Raw genomic sequence first — 18,247 nt, 5'->3', positions numbered from 1 at the left:
AAGAACACTTGAGAGGTGTAAAATGTATGTCTATTCTGAAACTTCTGATTAGTTGTACAACTAATCCATAACAAATTGACACATTGATTTTACTTTATTTCTTCAGGCCTGGGGTTTCTCCATGGCTTCAAATTTGGGATCTTCAGATTTGAAGTTAGGGAGTGTATTCATGTCTGTTTTACCATACATTTGCTTAAGCTTAAAAAGCTCCCTATCCAGGTCTGGCTAATACGCTGGGCCAGCATCAACAGGTCCCCCAGATGCCTGTCACTTAGATCTGTATTTTCTAATCTTGTCCATGAAGAGTTTCTGTAAAGGATCAAGTTTCTTATTAAATGCCACTGCTATAAAACCGATGTTCCTCCAAAAATGGACGGAGACTGCCAATCAAATGACAGAGGAGAACCTGGAGAGCCTCTGAAGAATCATGGTGATTCTATGTTACTTGCACACAGTCCCGAATTACCAAAGCCACCACCACCTCCACCGTTCTCTGTTTTAAGTTTTTTTAAGCTTTGTGCAGTGGCAATACCTTAGCCAATGAGGTTTATCTGAGGTGCAATTATTGCTAATTAAGTTTATTTGAGGAAGCTATTGTTAAATCTTAGACTTTAAAAAACAGTTGCATTAGCTCCTCAATCATATCTTCTGCTTGTTCATTTGTTCTCTTGTTCATGGGTTCATCATACAGATAGATGGTTACGAGCTCTTGTCATATACATGGTATTCTTGTTCTTGGCACTGTTCTAATATTCTTGCTTTAACTTATATTCTAAATCTTTGAGAGATTTTTTTCAAATAAAAGAAACTCCTTAAATCATTTAACTGAATCAATCTTCGTGATAGAAAACAGTAATGTCAGCCGGGCATGGTGGCTCACGCCTGTAATCCTAGCACTCTGAGGGCCCGAGATGGGAAGATGGCTTGAGCTCAGGAGTTTAAGACCATCCTGACCAACAGTGAGACCCTGTCTCTACTAAAAATAGAAAAATTGGCCAACTGTTGTGGTGGGTGCCTGTAGTCCCAGCTACTCAGAAGGCTGAGGCAGGAGGACCACTTAAGCCCAGGAGTTTGAGGTTGCTATGAGCTGGGCTGATGCCATGGTACTCTACCCAGGGAAACAGAGTGAGATTCTGTTTCAAAAAACAACAACAAAAGAAAAACCCATTAAAATGTAATGAAAACCAAAAAAAGAAAATAAAATAATAATATCCAGGAAATGGAAAAAAGGAACATTATCTGTGATACTGGGAAGTGCTACAAAATACATAAGGCTGTGTTTTCTTTCTCTTTTCCCTCTCTCCTGTTTTCTTCTGTCCTCTTCCCTCCCCCTCGCCTCACTTCTTCTCTCCTGTCCTCTCTCTTCCTCTCCCCTCCTTCTCCTCTCCCCTCCTCTCCTTTCTCCTCTATTTCCTCTCCAAGGCACTGTTTTCTGAAAAGGTTCCTCTGCCAGGGTACTGGCGATGTAAGGTGTGAAGGAAGAATGAGTCACTCCCTTTAATCCTTGCTGATGGGTGCACAACACTCAGACCAGCCTTGGTTTTCCTGACCTCTTGAACTGTGAGGGTAAAGGTGAAATTATACCATCAGGTCAGCCCATTACTTGCCCAGCAGGCTAGACATAATTACCACTAGTAGCATTTTTCATCCATTAGAAATGAACTGGGGAAGAGGGACAGATTGGATTAAGTCTAAATGCATTTTCGAAACACAAAAACATGCTTCTATTGAAGAATAAGAGTACAGTAAAATCGCACAAGTAGGAGAAAAATAAACGTCTTTTCTAATTCTCTAAGAAGTTTTGTATCACATTGTGTCAAATGAGAAATAATTTCACACACATCCATCAGAAATCAGCATCTTTACATTGTCAAAATAATTGTTTTGTTCTTTTCAAAGGACACGAAGACCTTACTTTGAGTGTCCTATCCCTTTTAGAGGTTTTCCATTCTCTGAACCTTATTCTCCTGTTATAAACTTACTTGACTAACTTCAAAGTAGGTCATCCTCAAAAACTTGGCTCAAAATGGAGGCTGGATTTCTCTCTTGCATGAGGAGAAAAATGACTACATTTCTGCATATTTCTTTTTCTTGATTTTCATTCTTTGCTGAGAAACTGACGTGCTAACCAGAGTGGTTACCATAGCATCTCCTTATTATTTTAAACTTCATATATTATTTATTAAAGGAAGTTTTAACGTTGAAAAGAGCATGAAAAAAGATCTCACCTGTGGTAAACATGTTAGTGAGGTTTTGACACTTCAACAAACCATTGGTTCTCCCTGTGAAGTAACAATGAGAAATTTTCTGCTTTGGTTAACAGAGCAACAGGAAGCAATTTTAATACCTGTTTCTAAGGGCAAAAAGTATCTTCTCCCAACCCTTCCCGAAGGCTTGATGTCCATAATCCTGCAAGCATGACAATGTCATAGCGTTTTAGGGATTTTAGGAACCACCAGTGGAACTCTTTTGCTGAGGAGAGGAGGGGCACCTGAGAGATGAATGACAGCTGTTGGGTGACAGAACAAGGCCAGATCTTGGTGTATAAGGCAAAGCTGTCCAGGCCTTTCCTTCCCCAGGAGGTCACCAAGAGCAGGGCATGTCATGGGAGCCACATGGGGGCTTTGGACGGCAAGGAGTCTGCTCTAGTTATAGCTGATGGCACTTCAAGAAAAGTCCCTTGAAGAAGGGTGATTGTTCTCCCTCAAGGGTGGTTTCTTTGAGAAAAGAACAGTCTTCTCCTGGCGACTCTATCAGGACAGATAACATCCACATAACACTTTCCGGTGTCTCACGGAGCACAAAGACATCTGCAACAACAAAACGTGCTCTCCAGCCTGGTTTTCCTCACCTGGCCCCTACAGCCTTCCGTGCTCTCTCCCCCTGCTGCTGCTGGTTCTCCGGCTCCCCTCTGTTCCACTTCCTGGGAGATCAGAGGCATAATGACTGTGGACATTTCATTTCCCCAACATACCTGCCTTTTTTTTTGTTTGTTTGGATATATGCTTTTTTATTTTTATTTTTTTTGAGACAGAGTGTCACTATGTCGCCCTCGGTAGAGTGCCGTGGTGTCACAGCTCACAGCAACCTCAAACTCTTGGGCTTACACGATTCTCTTGCCTCAGCCTCCTGAGCAGCTGGGACAACCTCAAACTCTTGGGCTTACACGATTCTCTTGCCTCAGCCTCCCAAGTAGCTGGGACTACAGGCACCCACCTCAATGCTCAGCTATTGGATATTTGCTTTTAGTAAAGGTAAGCCATAATGCGTAGGGAAATTATACGAAGTAGCAGCAAACACATTTATGTGACTTAAAGAAACTTAGAGGCTTAAAACCTGAATAGTTCATGTTACCCCACCATGGTGACTATATCAGATTCCTTTTCTAAAGGCTCAGTCATATTTCCCCCCACTTCGAAAAAACCTTTCAGTGGCTCCCGATGGAGTAAAATCCAAACTGTTCAGTCAGGCATTCTGAGCCTTCCACAACTTACCTTTTCTAATTTTATCATTTCAGCCAACTAGTCCCTTGCTTCAGTCACAGTGAACTTCTCCCCCTTCTCTGTAATATTTTCCCATGTCTGTGAAATCATTCTTTCCAGGCTGTCTGGATGCCCTCCCTCACGTCTGCCTGTGAAGATACAACTGTCCACGTCCCCTTACCCCTGGGTTCCCTCTCTGCTCTCTTCTCCCTCGGCATTCAAGGCAAGCCTCATAGTCTGCTTCTTGTCATAGATATGACCATCTCTACCACAATCATTACCACCACCTCTGATTACAAGGAAACTTTATTTTATTTCATTTTTTTGAGACAGAGTCTCACTTGGTCACCCTGGGTAGAGTGCCCTGGCATCATAGCTCACAGAAACCTCAAACTCCTGGGCTCAAGTGATCCTCTTGCCTCAGCCTCCCAGGTAGCTGGGACTCCCACTGACACCTGTCACAACACCCTGCTAATTTTTCTAATTTTAGTAGCGACAGGGTCTTGCTCTTGCTCTGGCTGGTCTTGAACTCTTGAGCTCAAGCAATCCACCAACCTTGGCCACCCAGACTGCTAGCTTTACAGGCGTGAGCCACCGTTCCCGGCCTACAAGGAAACTTTAAAGAACGTAATAGATGATTATTAGCCTCATGTTATGTGCGGCCTATGTGAGAAAAGGTTGGTAATTTTCTCTCTCCACTCTCTTGCTGTTCCACTACATATATACTTCATTCTACCGCATAACATTAAGGATACTGGTTTGTAATGAAATTGTGTAAATGCTGCTTTGCTATCGGATTGCAACTATGTTTATATTCCTCAAAGCACCTAACATAGTCCTAAGCAAATAATATTAATAATAGATCTACCACTTTTTGAATACTTACGTATGCCTGGCACTCTGTTAAGCACTTTATAGACATCACAGCAACCCTGTATCCTATACTTCTTGAATTCGTGTCCTGGGCCATGTGGGAAAAATGCACGGTTGCTACCACTCAGCCCCTGTTGGCACTGTTTACAGGAACCACCCTAACACAGAGTCTGACGTCACTGCTGGTGGTGGACTGTGCAGCCACAGGGAAGAGAGCAGCCAGGAAACAGCAGTCAGCATTCCAACATAGCCTGAGATACGTGGGCTTGCAACCTGGCTTGCATTCTGGTTCTCCATTCACCAACTGAACAGCCTTGGAAAGTGAAATCAGCCTGTTTGTGCTGTAGACTTGACTACAGAGAGGGTAATTCATACCTCCCAAAGTATGAAGCAATATGCAAAATAGTAGAATGGCACTGTGTATCCCATAGGTGCTCAATAAATAGCAGGTATTATTAAGTTATGTATAAGGCACAGTGCTAGGTACTGTGAAGTATTAAAACTAGCAAAAAAACTAGAAGAAAACAGATGAGAGTGGTGGGGGATTTTTTGTTTGTTTTTTTGAGACAGAATCTCCCTCAGTCACCCTGATAGAGTGGTTTCATAGCTCACAGCAAATTCAGACTCTTGGGCTCAAGTGATCTTGCTTCAGCCTCCCGAGTAACCAGGCCTACAGGTGCCCACCACCACACCCACTGGTTTTTCTACTTTTAGTAGAGACAGGTCTCGCTCTTGCTCAGGCTGGTCTCATACTCCTAATTTTAGGCAATTCCTCCCACCTCAGCCTCCCAGAGTGCTAGGAATACAGGCATGGCGGGTCTTGACCCTGCATCCTGAACACCAAGGTCTGAATCCCCATGCTCAGGGAAGGGCCCTTTTAGCTCTCATCTGTGATTCTGTACTTTCACGTTGGCAGTTAGATGCCAACAACCATATGTCCTGACCACATTGCAGCAATTCCAAGTGGGCAGTTACTCGGTTTAGAGTTAACCAAAGACTAGATATTAGAGATTGATACCTTTTGAAAGAATCATAGGTAGGGAATGGCCCAACTTGGCGGCCTGGGTTTCTAAATTTAGGACTTGTTGTTGCCATTCGAATGTTCATTGGAAGAAAACCTCTACTTCAGCCTGAAGCTGGTATCATGAATCATTCAAAGGTGTGGTGTGATTTTGACTAGAAGCTGGACCAGATGCTCTGTGCAGGTTTGGAAGCAGTTACATTCTTGTGGTTTGACTAACCTTTTTTATGAGTGTGTTACTAAAGAAACGTGAGCTGTTGGCTTTTCAATTACTGTAGCTTACCCCTTCTGAGTTTCATACACATTGAGTCATCGTGTCTACAGGTGACTGATAATCATCTGCACTGCTCAAGTTACCGTAACTCAGAGATGAGGGGATCTGATGATTGCGGGTTACAAGCACGTGAAGATCTGAGGCTCTCCCATCCTCTTAACAATGAACTGTGTTAACCACAGAACTCAGTCACATATTTCCACTCATCCAGGGGTTTATTTTCCTCTGAATGTTTTGTCTCTTACAACTTTAGCACTCAGCTGTTTTCTGACATAGGCTGCAGGTGGGATAGATCGTGAACTTGTAGGCCTGGCTAAGTAAAGCAAACTCTTAAGGGGAAGGGATAAAAGCAGAGTTTGTGATGTCCCTATCCCACCTGGAAACTTTCTAGAGCTTCTGTGTTAAGAGAAAAGATAAAAAGATTCTTAAGGACCCTGAGTACGTAGGGTGTTGAGTAAAGCTGGCCATGCTGGAAAATCATCAATCACTTTGAAAAGGCAAGGAAACCAAAGTTCATCATTTCTGTGTCACTTAATGGGGGAATGAATGTTTGTGACCTTAGTTGGCTTTCATGTTCTCAGTATCATTCTTCCAGATGGCCTTGACAAAAGAAATACCAATCTGGTAGTTGAAAATAAAAACGATTGATTACTTTGGCAAAGGTCCATTATTCTATTTCTTCTTACTGAGTCGCCAAGATCGTGTGTGTGCATTTTTTTTTTCTCTCAGGTATTTGTCTAGAAACTATTAGGTGGACCTTAAGGTAGTGGGGGTGCAAGACAAATCCATCTGATTAGAATAGACCCTTTTAGGGGCTGGGCATGGGGACTCAGGCCTGTGATCCCAGCACTCTGGGAGGCTAAGGAGGGTGGATTGCCTGAGCTCACAAGTTGGAGACCAGCACCAGCCTGAGCCAGAGCAAGACCTCATCTCTAAAAATAGCTGGGCGTTCTGGCAGGTGCCTATAGTCCCAGCTACTTGGGAGGCTGAGACAAGAAAATCACTTAAGCCTAAGAGTTTGAGGTTGCTGTGAGCTGTGATGCCACGGCACTCTGCTGAGGGCGACAAAGTGAGACTCTGTCTCAAATAAATAAATAAAAGAATAGACCTTTTTGCTGGATTTTTCTGGCTTCAACTTGTCACTGTTGTGGTCCCTCTTACGCATTGCTGTTACATTGAACACAAACTTCTCTTTCTCCAGGGCATGTAGCTGTTTGCTGTGTGTTCAGATCCAAACCCTATAATTCAGAATGCCTATGATTTGGTCCTACCATGTGTTATCTTTTTTTTGGTGTTTCCCCATATGTGGCTGCAGACCACTGGGAGGCACACAGGGCATTTTAAACACCTTAATCTCAGGTCAGCAGTGGCTCACACCGGTAATCCCAGCATTCTGGGAGACTAAGGGGGAAGGATCACTTGAGCTCAGAAGTTTGAGACCAGCCTAAGCAAGAGCAAGACTCTGTCTCTACTAAAAATAGAAATATTAGCCGGGCATTGTGGCAGGTGCCTGTAGTTCCAGCTACTTGGGAGACTGAAGCAGAAGGATCACTTGAACACAGGAGTCTGAGGTTGTTGCGAGCTAGGCTGACGCCACTCCACTCTAGCCTGAGTGATAGAGCAAGACTCTCTCTCAAAAAAACCCAACACCTTAATCCATATGACAAGAAAATTATTTTCTTTTCAGTTGCCTTTCAGTCCCCCTGATTAAACCAAGGAGAAAGATTTAGACTTAATTTGATGCTCGTTGTCTTCAACGCTAATCTCACACTCGGTAATCTCTCTTTTTAATAAAGAGAGAGGGGATTTTAGTTTCCAAGTCCTCAAGGTAGTAGCTGATCAAAATTTAATAAATTACTGTTTCATTGTCTTTATTTTTTGTAGTTAACTTTCACTTGTGGCAAATGATTCTGGTTTTCCACTTATGTTAGTGATATAAAGTTTCCTTAAAAAACAAATTTATGTTAGAAAAACAAAGAAAGAAAATGTGAGCTGAATCAAACAAAGAAAAAAACCCTAGCATTTACCAAGAGTTTTCCGCGTGGCAGTCCCTGAGTTCAAGCACTTTCCAATGACCTACGAGGTAGATAGGATTATTATCACCATCGTATTTGAGAACGGAGCACAGACGGTTAAGTAACTTGTTCAAGGTCATGTAAGTAATGACTGATGGAGCCAGCTTCAAACCCAGTTCATTTCACTCTAGAACTCCTTCTCCCAACCCCACTGCCCTGCGCATGGATAATGCAGAATGTGAAGGAATGATGAAGTCAAAAATACTTTATTCCACACTTCTTGATAGAGCTTCAACCAGATGAAATGTTAATCATCCCTGTGCATGCCCTGTGTAGTCCCACTTTTCTGCCTGCATTCCTGCTCAGTTTATACCACGTTGTCTTGCTCTTGCCTGTATATCACCTTATCATTCTTTGTACAGAAGACATGTTACTCCCTTGCCTAAATACGTCAAATGTGACATTTACAATAAAAGTAAAGGTCTCCATAGAGCAAAGCAGCCCTTTTACAATTTTGAACCTAGGCCAGGCGTCGTTCAAAATATTAAATTATAGGCTCACGCCTGTAGTCTTAACACTCTGGGAAGCTGAGGAGGGTGGATTGCCTGAGCTCAGGAGTTCGAGACCAGCCAGAGCAAGAGCAAGACCCCGTCTCTACTAAAAATAGAAAAGTTAACCAAGTATTATGGTGGGCACCTGTAGTCCCAGTTACTCAGGAGGCTGAGGTAGGAGGATTGCTCAAGCCTGAGAGTTTGAGAGTTTCAGGTAGCTGTGAACTATGATGGCACCATGGCACCAACCCAGGGCAACAGAATGAGACTCTGTCTCAAAAAAAAAAAAATGAACTTGCACTTTTTCTCCAATTTTTTAAAATGTCTATATCAAAAGTCTTATTTCTTATCCACTAGATTGGCGACACCTCAAAACAGAAAGTGGTTCTTCCAATCCTTTTGTTTTATTGTGAGTTTTCTTTTCTTTTTTTTTTTTTTTTCATTGCTGGACATTTTACTGTATGGCAGTGACAAATTTTGGAACCACAACATGCCTAGGAAATGTTACAGAAAATAAGGATATGGGCTCGGCGCCTGCGGCTCAAGCAGCTAAGGCGCCAGCCACATACACCTGAGCTGGCGGGTTCGAATCCAGCCTGGGCCCGCCAAACAACAATGATGCTGCAACCAAAAAATAGCCGGGTGTTGTGGCAGGCACCTGTAGTCCCAGCTACTCAGGAGGCGGAGGCAGGAGAATCACTTGAGCCCAGGAGTTGGCAGTTGCTGTGAGCTGTGATGCCACAGCACTCTACCCAGGGTGACAGCTTGAGGCTCTGTCTCAAAAAAAAAAGAAAGAAAAGAAGGATATGGTTCAGCAGATCTCTCCAGAATCCAAGGTCAGCCTCACGTCCAGCACTTGACTCATCTTCCGCTCTTTCTCTTCCTTCTCCCCACTGCTCACAGCCAGGCACATCTGCCACTGCTGCCGACCCTGCCCCTGCCTTCCTTGTGGCCAGAGAGGCTCCGTTTTCTAACACACAACACCCAGACATCCTGAAGGTGGCTAAACTCTGTTTTCAAAATTTCTCAGCAGTTTGACACGATGAGTAGGAGAGGATGACCACAAATACCTTTTTTCAGTTGAGGGTGAGATAGGTCCTAATATTTACATATGTGTTCAGGATACTTTTGTCAAGCAAAGGAAGAGTAACACTTTGGGAAAGGGACAAGGATCATGACCTCTCTCTCAAGAAAGCTTTTTAAAACTTTCTACATTTGAGGCTCCTTTACTTCAATCTCAGTCAGCCAGGTGATTTGTGAGTTTGGGGAGTGGCAAGCTGAAGTTTGGGGGCTATTTTCTCTACCACTGTAGCTTTTTTTTTTTTTTTTTAGTAAAACAAAGAGAAATTGTATTTAATAACAAAAAGAGCACTTCCAAAGAGAGTTGGAAGTGGGTCCCTTTCATGAATGAGAATAGGTGAGAGAGAAAAACTGCCGAGGCCCAGCATGGTGACTCACACTTGTAATCTTAGCACTTTGGGAGGCCGAGGCAGCAGGATTAGTCGAGCTCAGGAGTTGAGACCAGCCTGAGCAAGAGTAAGACCTTGTCCTTACTAAAAATAGAAAAATTATCTGCCATTGTGGCAGGTGCTTGCAGTCCCAGCTACTAGGGAGGCTGAGGCAAGAGAATCACCTGACCCCAAGAGTTTGAGGTTGCTGTGAGATGTGACGCCATAGCACTCTACCAAGGGTGACAAAGTGAGACTCTGTCTCAAAAAATAATAAAATAAAATAGAATAAATTAAAATTAAATTAAATGCTGCTGAGTCTAGTAGCAGAGCATCCCCACACTTTCCAACATTTCTGTCCTCTGGGGTGCCTGATACTACAAGCAGAAGATGATAAGTGTAATAAGAGTTGGGAGTTGGGTGGCGCCTGTGGCTCTGTGGGTAGGGCACCAGCCCATATGCCGAGGGTGGGGGGTTCAAACCCGGCCCCAGCAAAATTGCAACAAAAAAATAGCCGGGTGTTGTGGTGGGTGCCTGTAGTCTCAGCGACTCAGGAGGCTGAGGCAAGAGAATCATCTGAGCCTAGGAGATGGAGGTTGCTGTGAGCTGTGATGCCACAGCACTCTGTCTCTACAAAAATAAGAAAAAATAGAGGACGGTGCCTGTGGCTCAAAGGAGTAGGGCGCCAGCCCCATATGCTGGAGGTGGTGGGTTCAAACCCAGCCCCGACCAAAAACTGCAAAAAAAAAAAAGAGAGAGAGTTGGGAGTTGACTGGGTCTTAAGGACAGTGGCAGCTGCCCTGTCCATCTGTGTCCCGTCCTGGGGTGCTCCTGCTTCTTTTCCTCCTCTTCTCTCTCGGCTCCCCTCTGATACATGCAATGGGTGTACCACACAATGTGACCTCAACTAACCACATCTCTGCCCTTCGCCTATGCCTGCTGGCTTTCTTTGGACTGTCCAGACATGTTGCTCTTGACCAGTGTGTCCTGAGACTGCAGCACCACCTGCGCCCCTCCTGCCCGGGTTGGGTATTCTTGAGCCGCAGGCAACTTAACCTTCTTCCCTTTTTTGAGGTCTCTCGAAAATAGTTTTACAAACTCTCTGCCTTTGTGTTGTTTCCTTTAAAACCCTTTCTTTGGGGTGGCGCCTGTGGCTCAGTCGGTAAGGCGCCGGCCCCATATACCGAGGGTGGCGGGTTCAAACCCGGCCCCGGCTGAACTGCAACCAAAAAATAGCTGGGCCTTGTGGCGGGCGCCTGTAGTCCCAGCTACTTGGGAGGCTGAGGCAAGAGAATCGCTTAAACCCAGGAGTTGGAGGTTGCTGTGAGCTGTGTGATGCCACGGCACTCTACTGAGGGCCATAAAGTGAGACTCTGTCTCTACAAAAAAAGAAAAAAAACAACCCTTTCTTTGGCTGGGTGAGGTGGCTCCCACATGTAATCCCAGTACTTGGGAGGCCGAGGCGGGTGGACTGCTTGAGCTCAGGAGTTCGAGACGAGCCTGAGCCAGAGCGAGACCCCCATCTCTAAAAAAAATGGCTGGGCATTGTGGTGGGCACCTGTAGTCCCAGCTACTTGGGAGGCTGAGGCAAGAGAATCGCTTAAGCCCAAGAATTTGAGGTTGCTGTGAGCTGCGATGCCGCAGCTCTCTACCGAGGGTGACAAAGTAAGAAGTCTACCAAAAAAAAAAAAAAAATTTACGAAAACCCTTTCTTTCCCTTGTTCCAGGTGAGAAGCGCCACTGCTTTGATGTCAACTATAATTCCAGCTATATGTATGACAAAGAGAGTGAGCTCATCCAGACCCGGATGATGGACCAAGCCATCAATAACGCCATCAGCTATCTGGGCGCCGAAGCCCTGCGCCCGTTAGTCCAGACCCCGCCTGCCCCCACCTCCGAGATGGTTCCAGTCATCAGCAGCATGTATCCCATAGCCCTCACCCGGGCTGAGATGCCGAATGGTGCCCCTCAGGAGATTGAAAAGAAGGGCATCCACCTTGCAGAGAAGAGTGTGCCTTCTGAAAGAGGCCTCTCGCCCAACAACAGTGGCCACGACTCCACAGACACGGACAGCAACCACGAAGAACGCCAGAACCACATCTATCAGCAGAATCACTTGGCCCTTCCCCGCGCCCGCAACGGCATGCCACTTCTGAAGGAGGTCCCTCGTTCTTACGAACTCCTCAAGCCCCCACCCATCTGCCCGAGAGACTCCATCAGAGTGATCAACAAAGAGGGGGAGGTGATGGATGTGTATCGGTGTGACCACTGTCGCGTCCTCTTCCTGGATTATGTGATGTTCACTATTCACATGGGCTGCCACGGCTTTCGTGACCCTTTTGAGTGTAACATGTGTGGATATCGAAGCCATGATCGCTATGAGTTCTCATCTCACATAGCCAGAGGAGAGCACAGAGCCATGCTGAAGTGAATATGTCATCCCAAAGATTGTCCCAGTAACCCCACCTCACAGATTGCTCTCAAAACACGCTCCACGTGCTCCAAGCTCCTTTTCGAAGCATTTTTAGTATCCAAAGCATCGCGTTTACATGGGTAGCCAGAGAAACACTTGTCTTCATTCAGAAATTATTTGTAGATCAACCAGGTTATTACTTTTGAAGAACCTTTGTTTTCCCATCAAGGACTTAAATTGTATGGAATTTAAAAGTCAAAGAAGTATTTGGTTATTATTCTGCATCAACAGAATAGGCAGCCATTGAAGTTTGTTGCCAGTCAGAACAGCTCCCCAGCTGTGCTGCAAGAAACGTTCTTTCTGAGACACATAAGCTGTATGTGAAGAAGCTTTTTGGTCATATGCCCAAATCCACAAAGAGGAAGAACTGACTAGCTGACCCTGCTGGGAAGCCTTGATCTTTTCCACTTAACACAGGCAGAGGGGTTAGGATATAATCTCCCCACACCAAATAGAGTCTAAGAGTAAGAAAAAGAACAGCCATAAAATAAGTATTTGTTCCAAGTAACCAAAGATCCCTTTCTCCATCAATTTCACTACCTGTCAAATAATAGTAATAGTAACAAGCCATCTGATCACAGTTCTGCTCCTACCCTCTGCCCTTCCATCTCCAGTGAAAAGCTGAGCTACTTCGAGCTGAACCATGTGTCTACAGGAGAAATTCTGTATTGATGGTTTTAAACCTAAACCATCACTGAAACTCCAAGAAGTTGTCCACTGTGCCATCCCTTTCTTTTAATCAAGATTGGTTGAGCAGGGGTCTGAGGAGGGAAATGATTTGGCAGCACCAATAGAAAAAAAAAGAAAGGGGCGGCGCCTGTGGCTCAGTCAGTAAGGCGCAGGCCCCATATACTGAGGGTGGTGGGTTCAAACCCGGCCCCGGCCAAACTGCAACCAAAAAATAGCCGGGTGTTGTGGCGGGCGCCTGTAGTCCCAGCTACTCGGGAGGCTGAGGCAAGAGAATCGCTTAAGCCCAGGAGTTGGAGGTTGCTGTGAGCTGTGTGAGGCCACGGCACTCTACCGAGGGCCATAAAGTGACACTCTGTCTCTACAAAAAAAAAAAAAAAAAGAAAGAAAGAAAGAAAAGAAAAGAAGTATAACCACCTAAGGTGTTGGTCTTCTTTATGGAACTTTGGTGGTACAGACCCTAAGCAAATATGCCAGTGATTTTTTTTCCACAAAATGTTATCAAAGAATCTCAAAAGTACAGCTTAGCCTCCCCTTCCCCACGGAGGAGGAATCAAGGAGAGACGCTGTGTGTTATTGTTTCATCAGAACCAAGCTTCAGGATGGGGTGAGAAACGGGGCATCTCCACTGATGGGTTCTCCTTGGTCAGGCTCCCATTTAAACAGCGCTACTTGGGGCGAGGCCTGTGGCTCAGTGAGTAGGGTGCTGGCCCCATATACCGAGGGTGGCGGGTTCAAACCCGGCCCCGGCCAAACTGCAACAAAAAAATGCTGGGCGTTGTGGCAGGTGCCTATAGTCCCAGCTACTCGGGAGGCTGAGGCAAGGGAATCGCCTAAGCCCAAGAGCTGGAGGTTGCTGTGAGCTATGACGCCACGGCACTCTCCCGAGGGTGATGGAGTGAAACTCTGTCTCTAAAAAAATAAATAAACAGAGCTACTATTTTCCACAAAAATTCCTGAAAGTCTGATAATCTAGATTCTGCAGATGTATCGGTCACCTTTGTCACTAATAATGGGGACATACTATCCAGGAGGAATGCTGTGATCATTGTAAAATGAACACTGGAAGAGAGGTGACAAAATCTGTTGGCTAGTTCCGTATTTGCCACTAATTAGCTGTGTGACTTTGAGCCAATCGTTTTAACTCTTAAAACTCAGTTTCCTCCTCCATAAACTAAGAATTGGATTTAAGACCTTTTCTAAGGTCCTTGCCAATCTAAAATTTTCATGTGAATATGCAGTAGTCACAAGTTATTTTTTAAACCTCTTGATGTGTGGATATTAAACAGAGGAGCATATATATAAGAATACGTTTCACATTTCTTTGGTGTGAAAATGGCAAGGTGTTAAGTTTTTCCTTTAACCACTGAGTTGTGAATGTAAAAGAAGATGGTGGGGAGGAACAAAAAACAGGAAGGTATTTTGGTCTTGCCCCAAAGTGTATTTTTTTTTTTCTTTTTAAGAACTTGTGTTAGGGAAAATAAATTCTGCTTCCATGGACAACTTCGTGAGCCTATTTACAAATTAAGAGGCAGCTTTGTGAACATCTCTACCAGAGCCAAGAATCCCAAATTCCTAGTAGATTAGCGTTTTCTTTCTAAAGGGTTTATGCATTCGGCTCAAACTCAACTTGTCTGTGTGCTGCCAGTAATTAAAATGTTCCACCTCAGACTGCACAAATGGCTTATCCTTTGTAGCATGGCGTCTGTCTCAGGAAAAAAAAAAAAAAAAGGTTTTATGAAATTCCATGGCAACAGTCCCAACATGTTTGAGATCTCAACTAAAGGACTAGATGTATTTTGGTGTGTAGTCTTCAGTATATCACTGTATTTCCATAATACTAGACTCTAAGTTATGCCAGATTGCTTACACCCATTGTGAAAGAGGAGTTGCTCATTATATCCTTGAAATATCACACATCCTGTTGACTCCCTGAGGGACAAGACAAAGATTTTAGAAGTAGGGATTAGTAGGAGAGAAAGGTAGGGAAAGAGAGCCTTTCCACTGGATTAGTGTTAAAGTCTTAGCTGAACAGAGCAACTTTTGCATCTCAAAATGGTGCAACTGAGGTCCATTCCACCAACAAAGAATTCTAAGAATTTATACATTCTTAAGTCTTGAAGTTGAACCAGGAACAAATGGTTGCCACCACACAGGTAAACACTTCTTTCTGTACATACTCCTTAGGCTCTAATGATCCCTGCCCCACTTGCTGGGAGCAGGGGGTAATGAAGAGAGAGAATGCCTAATAAGAAGGCTGAGTCAGATTTGCACCTGCCACTGCTGGGCCGTGAAATCCTCCTATAGCAGCTTCAGGCAGTATCTTCACATTCTCACGCAGACTCCTTCTGAACATGACCTCTGTAGATCTCGATTTCACTTCCCACCAACTCCCTTACCAGGCAGGCCTTGCACCTCACACCCAGCAGGCCACAACCTGAGGAACAGGAAAATTCCCTTCCAGCCAAGGTAACAGAATGGGGGTGAGGGAAGAAAAGAAATAGTTTTTTGTTTGTTTTGTTGGTTTATTTATAGATGAGATTTCCCTGTGCTGCCCAGGCTGGCCTGCAACTCCTGGGCTCGAGCAATCCTCCCACTCAGCTTACCAAGTAGCTGAGTTTATAGGTGTGTGCCACTGAGCCAGCCCTCCAATCAGGATTTCCTATCAGGATTTGAAGCACGGCAAATCTTAGTTCCTGCTGAGAGAAAAATAAAGGAAAATGTCTTAGTGTTAGACTCCATCACCACCAGAAAAAAATATATACATCGATAAATCTACCAGTCTTTAGATTCCTAAAATTATCCTCCCAAAAAGTCTTGGCACAGAGAAGCCATCTAATTTTATGCTTTGTTAGCTATTCTGAGATGTTCCTGACACAGCTTCTGACTTTGTCAGTGATAATATTTATCACCTATGGGGGAGGGGCTGTTTTTTATTTTTATTTTTGAGATAGTGTCTCACCGTGTCAGCTGGGCTAGCGGGCAGTGGCATCATGATAACTCACTGCAGCCCCAATCTCCTGGGCTCACCCAATCCTCCCACCTTGGCTTCCCAAAGTACTAGGATTACAGGCAGGTGTCGCTGCTCAGCCAAAACATATTGCCTTTTAAACGCAGCACTTCACATGTTGGTAGGCCCCCACTTAACAGGGGCCCAGATATAAAATGACCTTGCATTTATTTTGCAAAGAAAAATATTTAAAAATACAAAATTTTACTCAAACACTGTTATTATCAAAGCTCACAAAGTTTTTCCAAGTAGGATCTGTACCACCATTATTCTCCTCCGCTTCCCACCCCACCCCACTGCTGAATGTGAGGTTTAGAAAGTTTTAAAGGAAAAAGCAGTATTTTGTTATATACCACATCACAGGTGGTAAGACCACAATGGAAACGTTTCTTTAAAGTTGTAACTTTAAAGTGTACCCCACCGAGAAGAGGTATGTTGGTCTCTAATGGAGATTTGGAAACTCTGGGACACTCGAGATTTATGAAAGAGCTTGGACATCTTTGGGGACTCAAAAGACTCAGAGTTAGGACTTGTGAGCCCAAGAAGAGAAAAGGGGAGTGGTGAAAATTTTGTTCTAGGGTGGCACCTGTGGCTCAATGGAGTAGGGCGCCAGCCCCATATGCCGGAGGTGGCGGGTTCAAACCCAGCCCCATCCAAAAACTGCAAAAAAAAAAAAAAGAAAATTTTGTTCTAAAAAATAGCATCAGGAACAGAAGAAAAGAAGCAATATATAGTAATATTTCTTACCTTTTAGAGAATCAGATGATATTTTTGTGTTCACACAGAAAGTATAATTCAGACAATCTCTATAGACAGAGATCAGACAAGTAGAATGATTCAGGATTTAAGTGCCTATATAGAGGACAATTTTGACCTGTAACCAAAGAATAGTTCTGGGTCACCCTAGGAAAAGGACCCTGTTGATTACCAATGATCTGTGAATTACCAATGATTCTGTGAATTGCCAATGATTCTGTGAATTACCAATGATCCCAGGATTGGGGACTGCTGACTCAAGAACATGGACTCAAAAGACCCTACAAGAGAGGTGTGGGCTTTAAAGCTCATAAAGTAACGCAAGAGTGTACCTTTAATTTACTCAAGCTGTATATAGCCTGTGCCCTGCCATGCACTCATGATAATTAACAAGTTTTTGCACTTTGAATAAGTTGGATGCAACTTATTCAAGCCTCTGAATACTGTATTATAAGAGTCTTATGCATTGATACTGTTTGAGTTGCTGTTTGAAACTGAAACATGAATGGTTTGATTAAAAATGTAAGGATGTAACAGTATCTGCCTTCTAAGGGTGTTGTGAGGTTTTATGTAATTTTGTCTATTGGGTAATGTTACTTTGGGGCAGGGTGTGGATTATGTTGGATGATTGCAAATTTCCTACTGTGTGTCCTGGATTTGAAGACAAGAAGAATATTCCAAGACCATACTAGGACCATAGTGTTAACAATTCCTTTACAAATGGAGGCAATTGATCTCTTACAGTTTCCCTCATGTTGTCTTAATGCTTATGACATTATGGGTAGAGAATCTGCTGACCTTTAGAACCAATGTGAGTTAACCACATGCTACAGACACTTCACAGCGTTGCCCCCAGGGAAGTAGAAAAGCTTTGCACTCCTGCTATCTAAGCCCTCAACCATTAAGTCCCCCAAGAACTTGAGTTTCCTCAGATGGTTCTCACTGTTCATCATCTCTCACTGACCCCACTCCAGAAAGCCTAGGGAGCAGTCCCACCATGTCGCCCACCTGCCCAGGCCCTGGCCACACATCTGTGGAGCCAATTTCAGATTCTGAATGCAAGTGCATCTTTGCTTCTTCCCCTCCTGAAAAGACTGAAAACTCAACATTTCAACATGTTAGGGAAATGGGGCAGCCTCAACGATGACTGATCCCATCGCCAGTGACTCATTTATGCAAGGACTTTTCCAGGCTAGCAGACAAGGCCATTTTTGGTGGGCCTGCTTCTGTGGTTCACAGAAACCAAATTACTGTGGGTTGCAAAGAATTAGCAGGTCATTTAAAAAGCAGACATCCCTTCACCCAGACTGTGGTTTTGTATGCTCAGCTTCTCAGTCTATGAGCTTTGCTGAAGGATCATTTGGCTACTGGAAAAACCATAGCTTATTTTTAATTTCTGGTTGCCAAAGCCACCACACGTGTGGTCTGTGGATGACCATTCTCTGCAGAATGACGAGGGAGGAACAGAACATGGTTTGGGGCTCGGGTGGCCTTCCCACTGGGAGGGAGGGAGGGTGCCCTGACTGTGGGTTTTGACACAGCCTGTGCTCACAGCCTCTCCTCCCATCTGTGTTTCTCAGAAAAGCCCCCTTCTCCACTGCCCAGCAGCGACTCCCTGTCACTCCTCTGGAGTGTGACCTGTGATCCAACCATTTGG

At 44.3% G+C, this 18,247-nt stretch overlaps 1 protein-coding gene and 1 pseudogene across 3 annotated transcripts in view; one reads left to right on the top strand and one right to left on the bottom strand.

Moving 5' to 3' along the window:
• Nucleotides 1-16,411, top strand: part of IKZF3 (IKAROS family zinc finger 3) — a 115,892-nt gene extending 99,481 nt beyond the window's left edge. For all 3 annotated transcript variants that reach the window (XM_053570030.1, XM_053570029.1, XM_053570031.1), the window contains one exon: nt 11,392-16,411. In XM_053570030.1, coding sequence (XP_053426005.1) covers nt 11,392-12,095 — 704 coding nt within the window. In that variant the 3' untranslated portion in view covers nt 12,096-16,411. The remainder of the gene's footprint in view (nt 1-11,391) is intronic.
• On the bottom strand, nt 14-429 carry LOC128570656 (ATP synthase-coupling factor 6, mitochondrial-like; annotated as a pseudogene).
• Nucleotides 16,412-18,247: the final 1,836 nt, after the last annotated feature.

Source organism: Nycticebus coucang, chromosome 18, assembly GCF_027406575.1.
Source record: "Nycticebus coucang isolate mNycCou1 chromosome 18, mNycCou1.pri, whole genome shotgun sequence".
Lineage (NCBI taxonomy): Eukaryota > Metazoa > Chordata > Mammalia > Primates > Lorisidae > Nycticebus > Nycticebus coucang.
The sequence above is the reverse complement of the archived record's forward strand: the minus strand, read 5'-3'. Positions and strand labels throughout refer to the sequence as shown.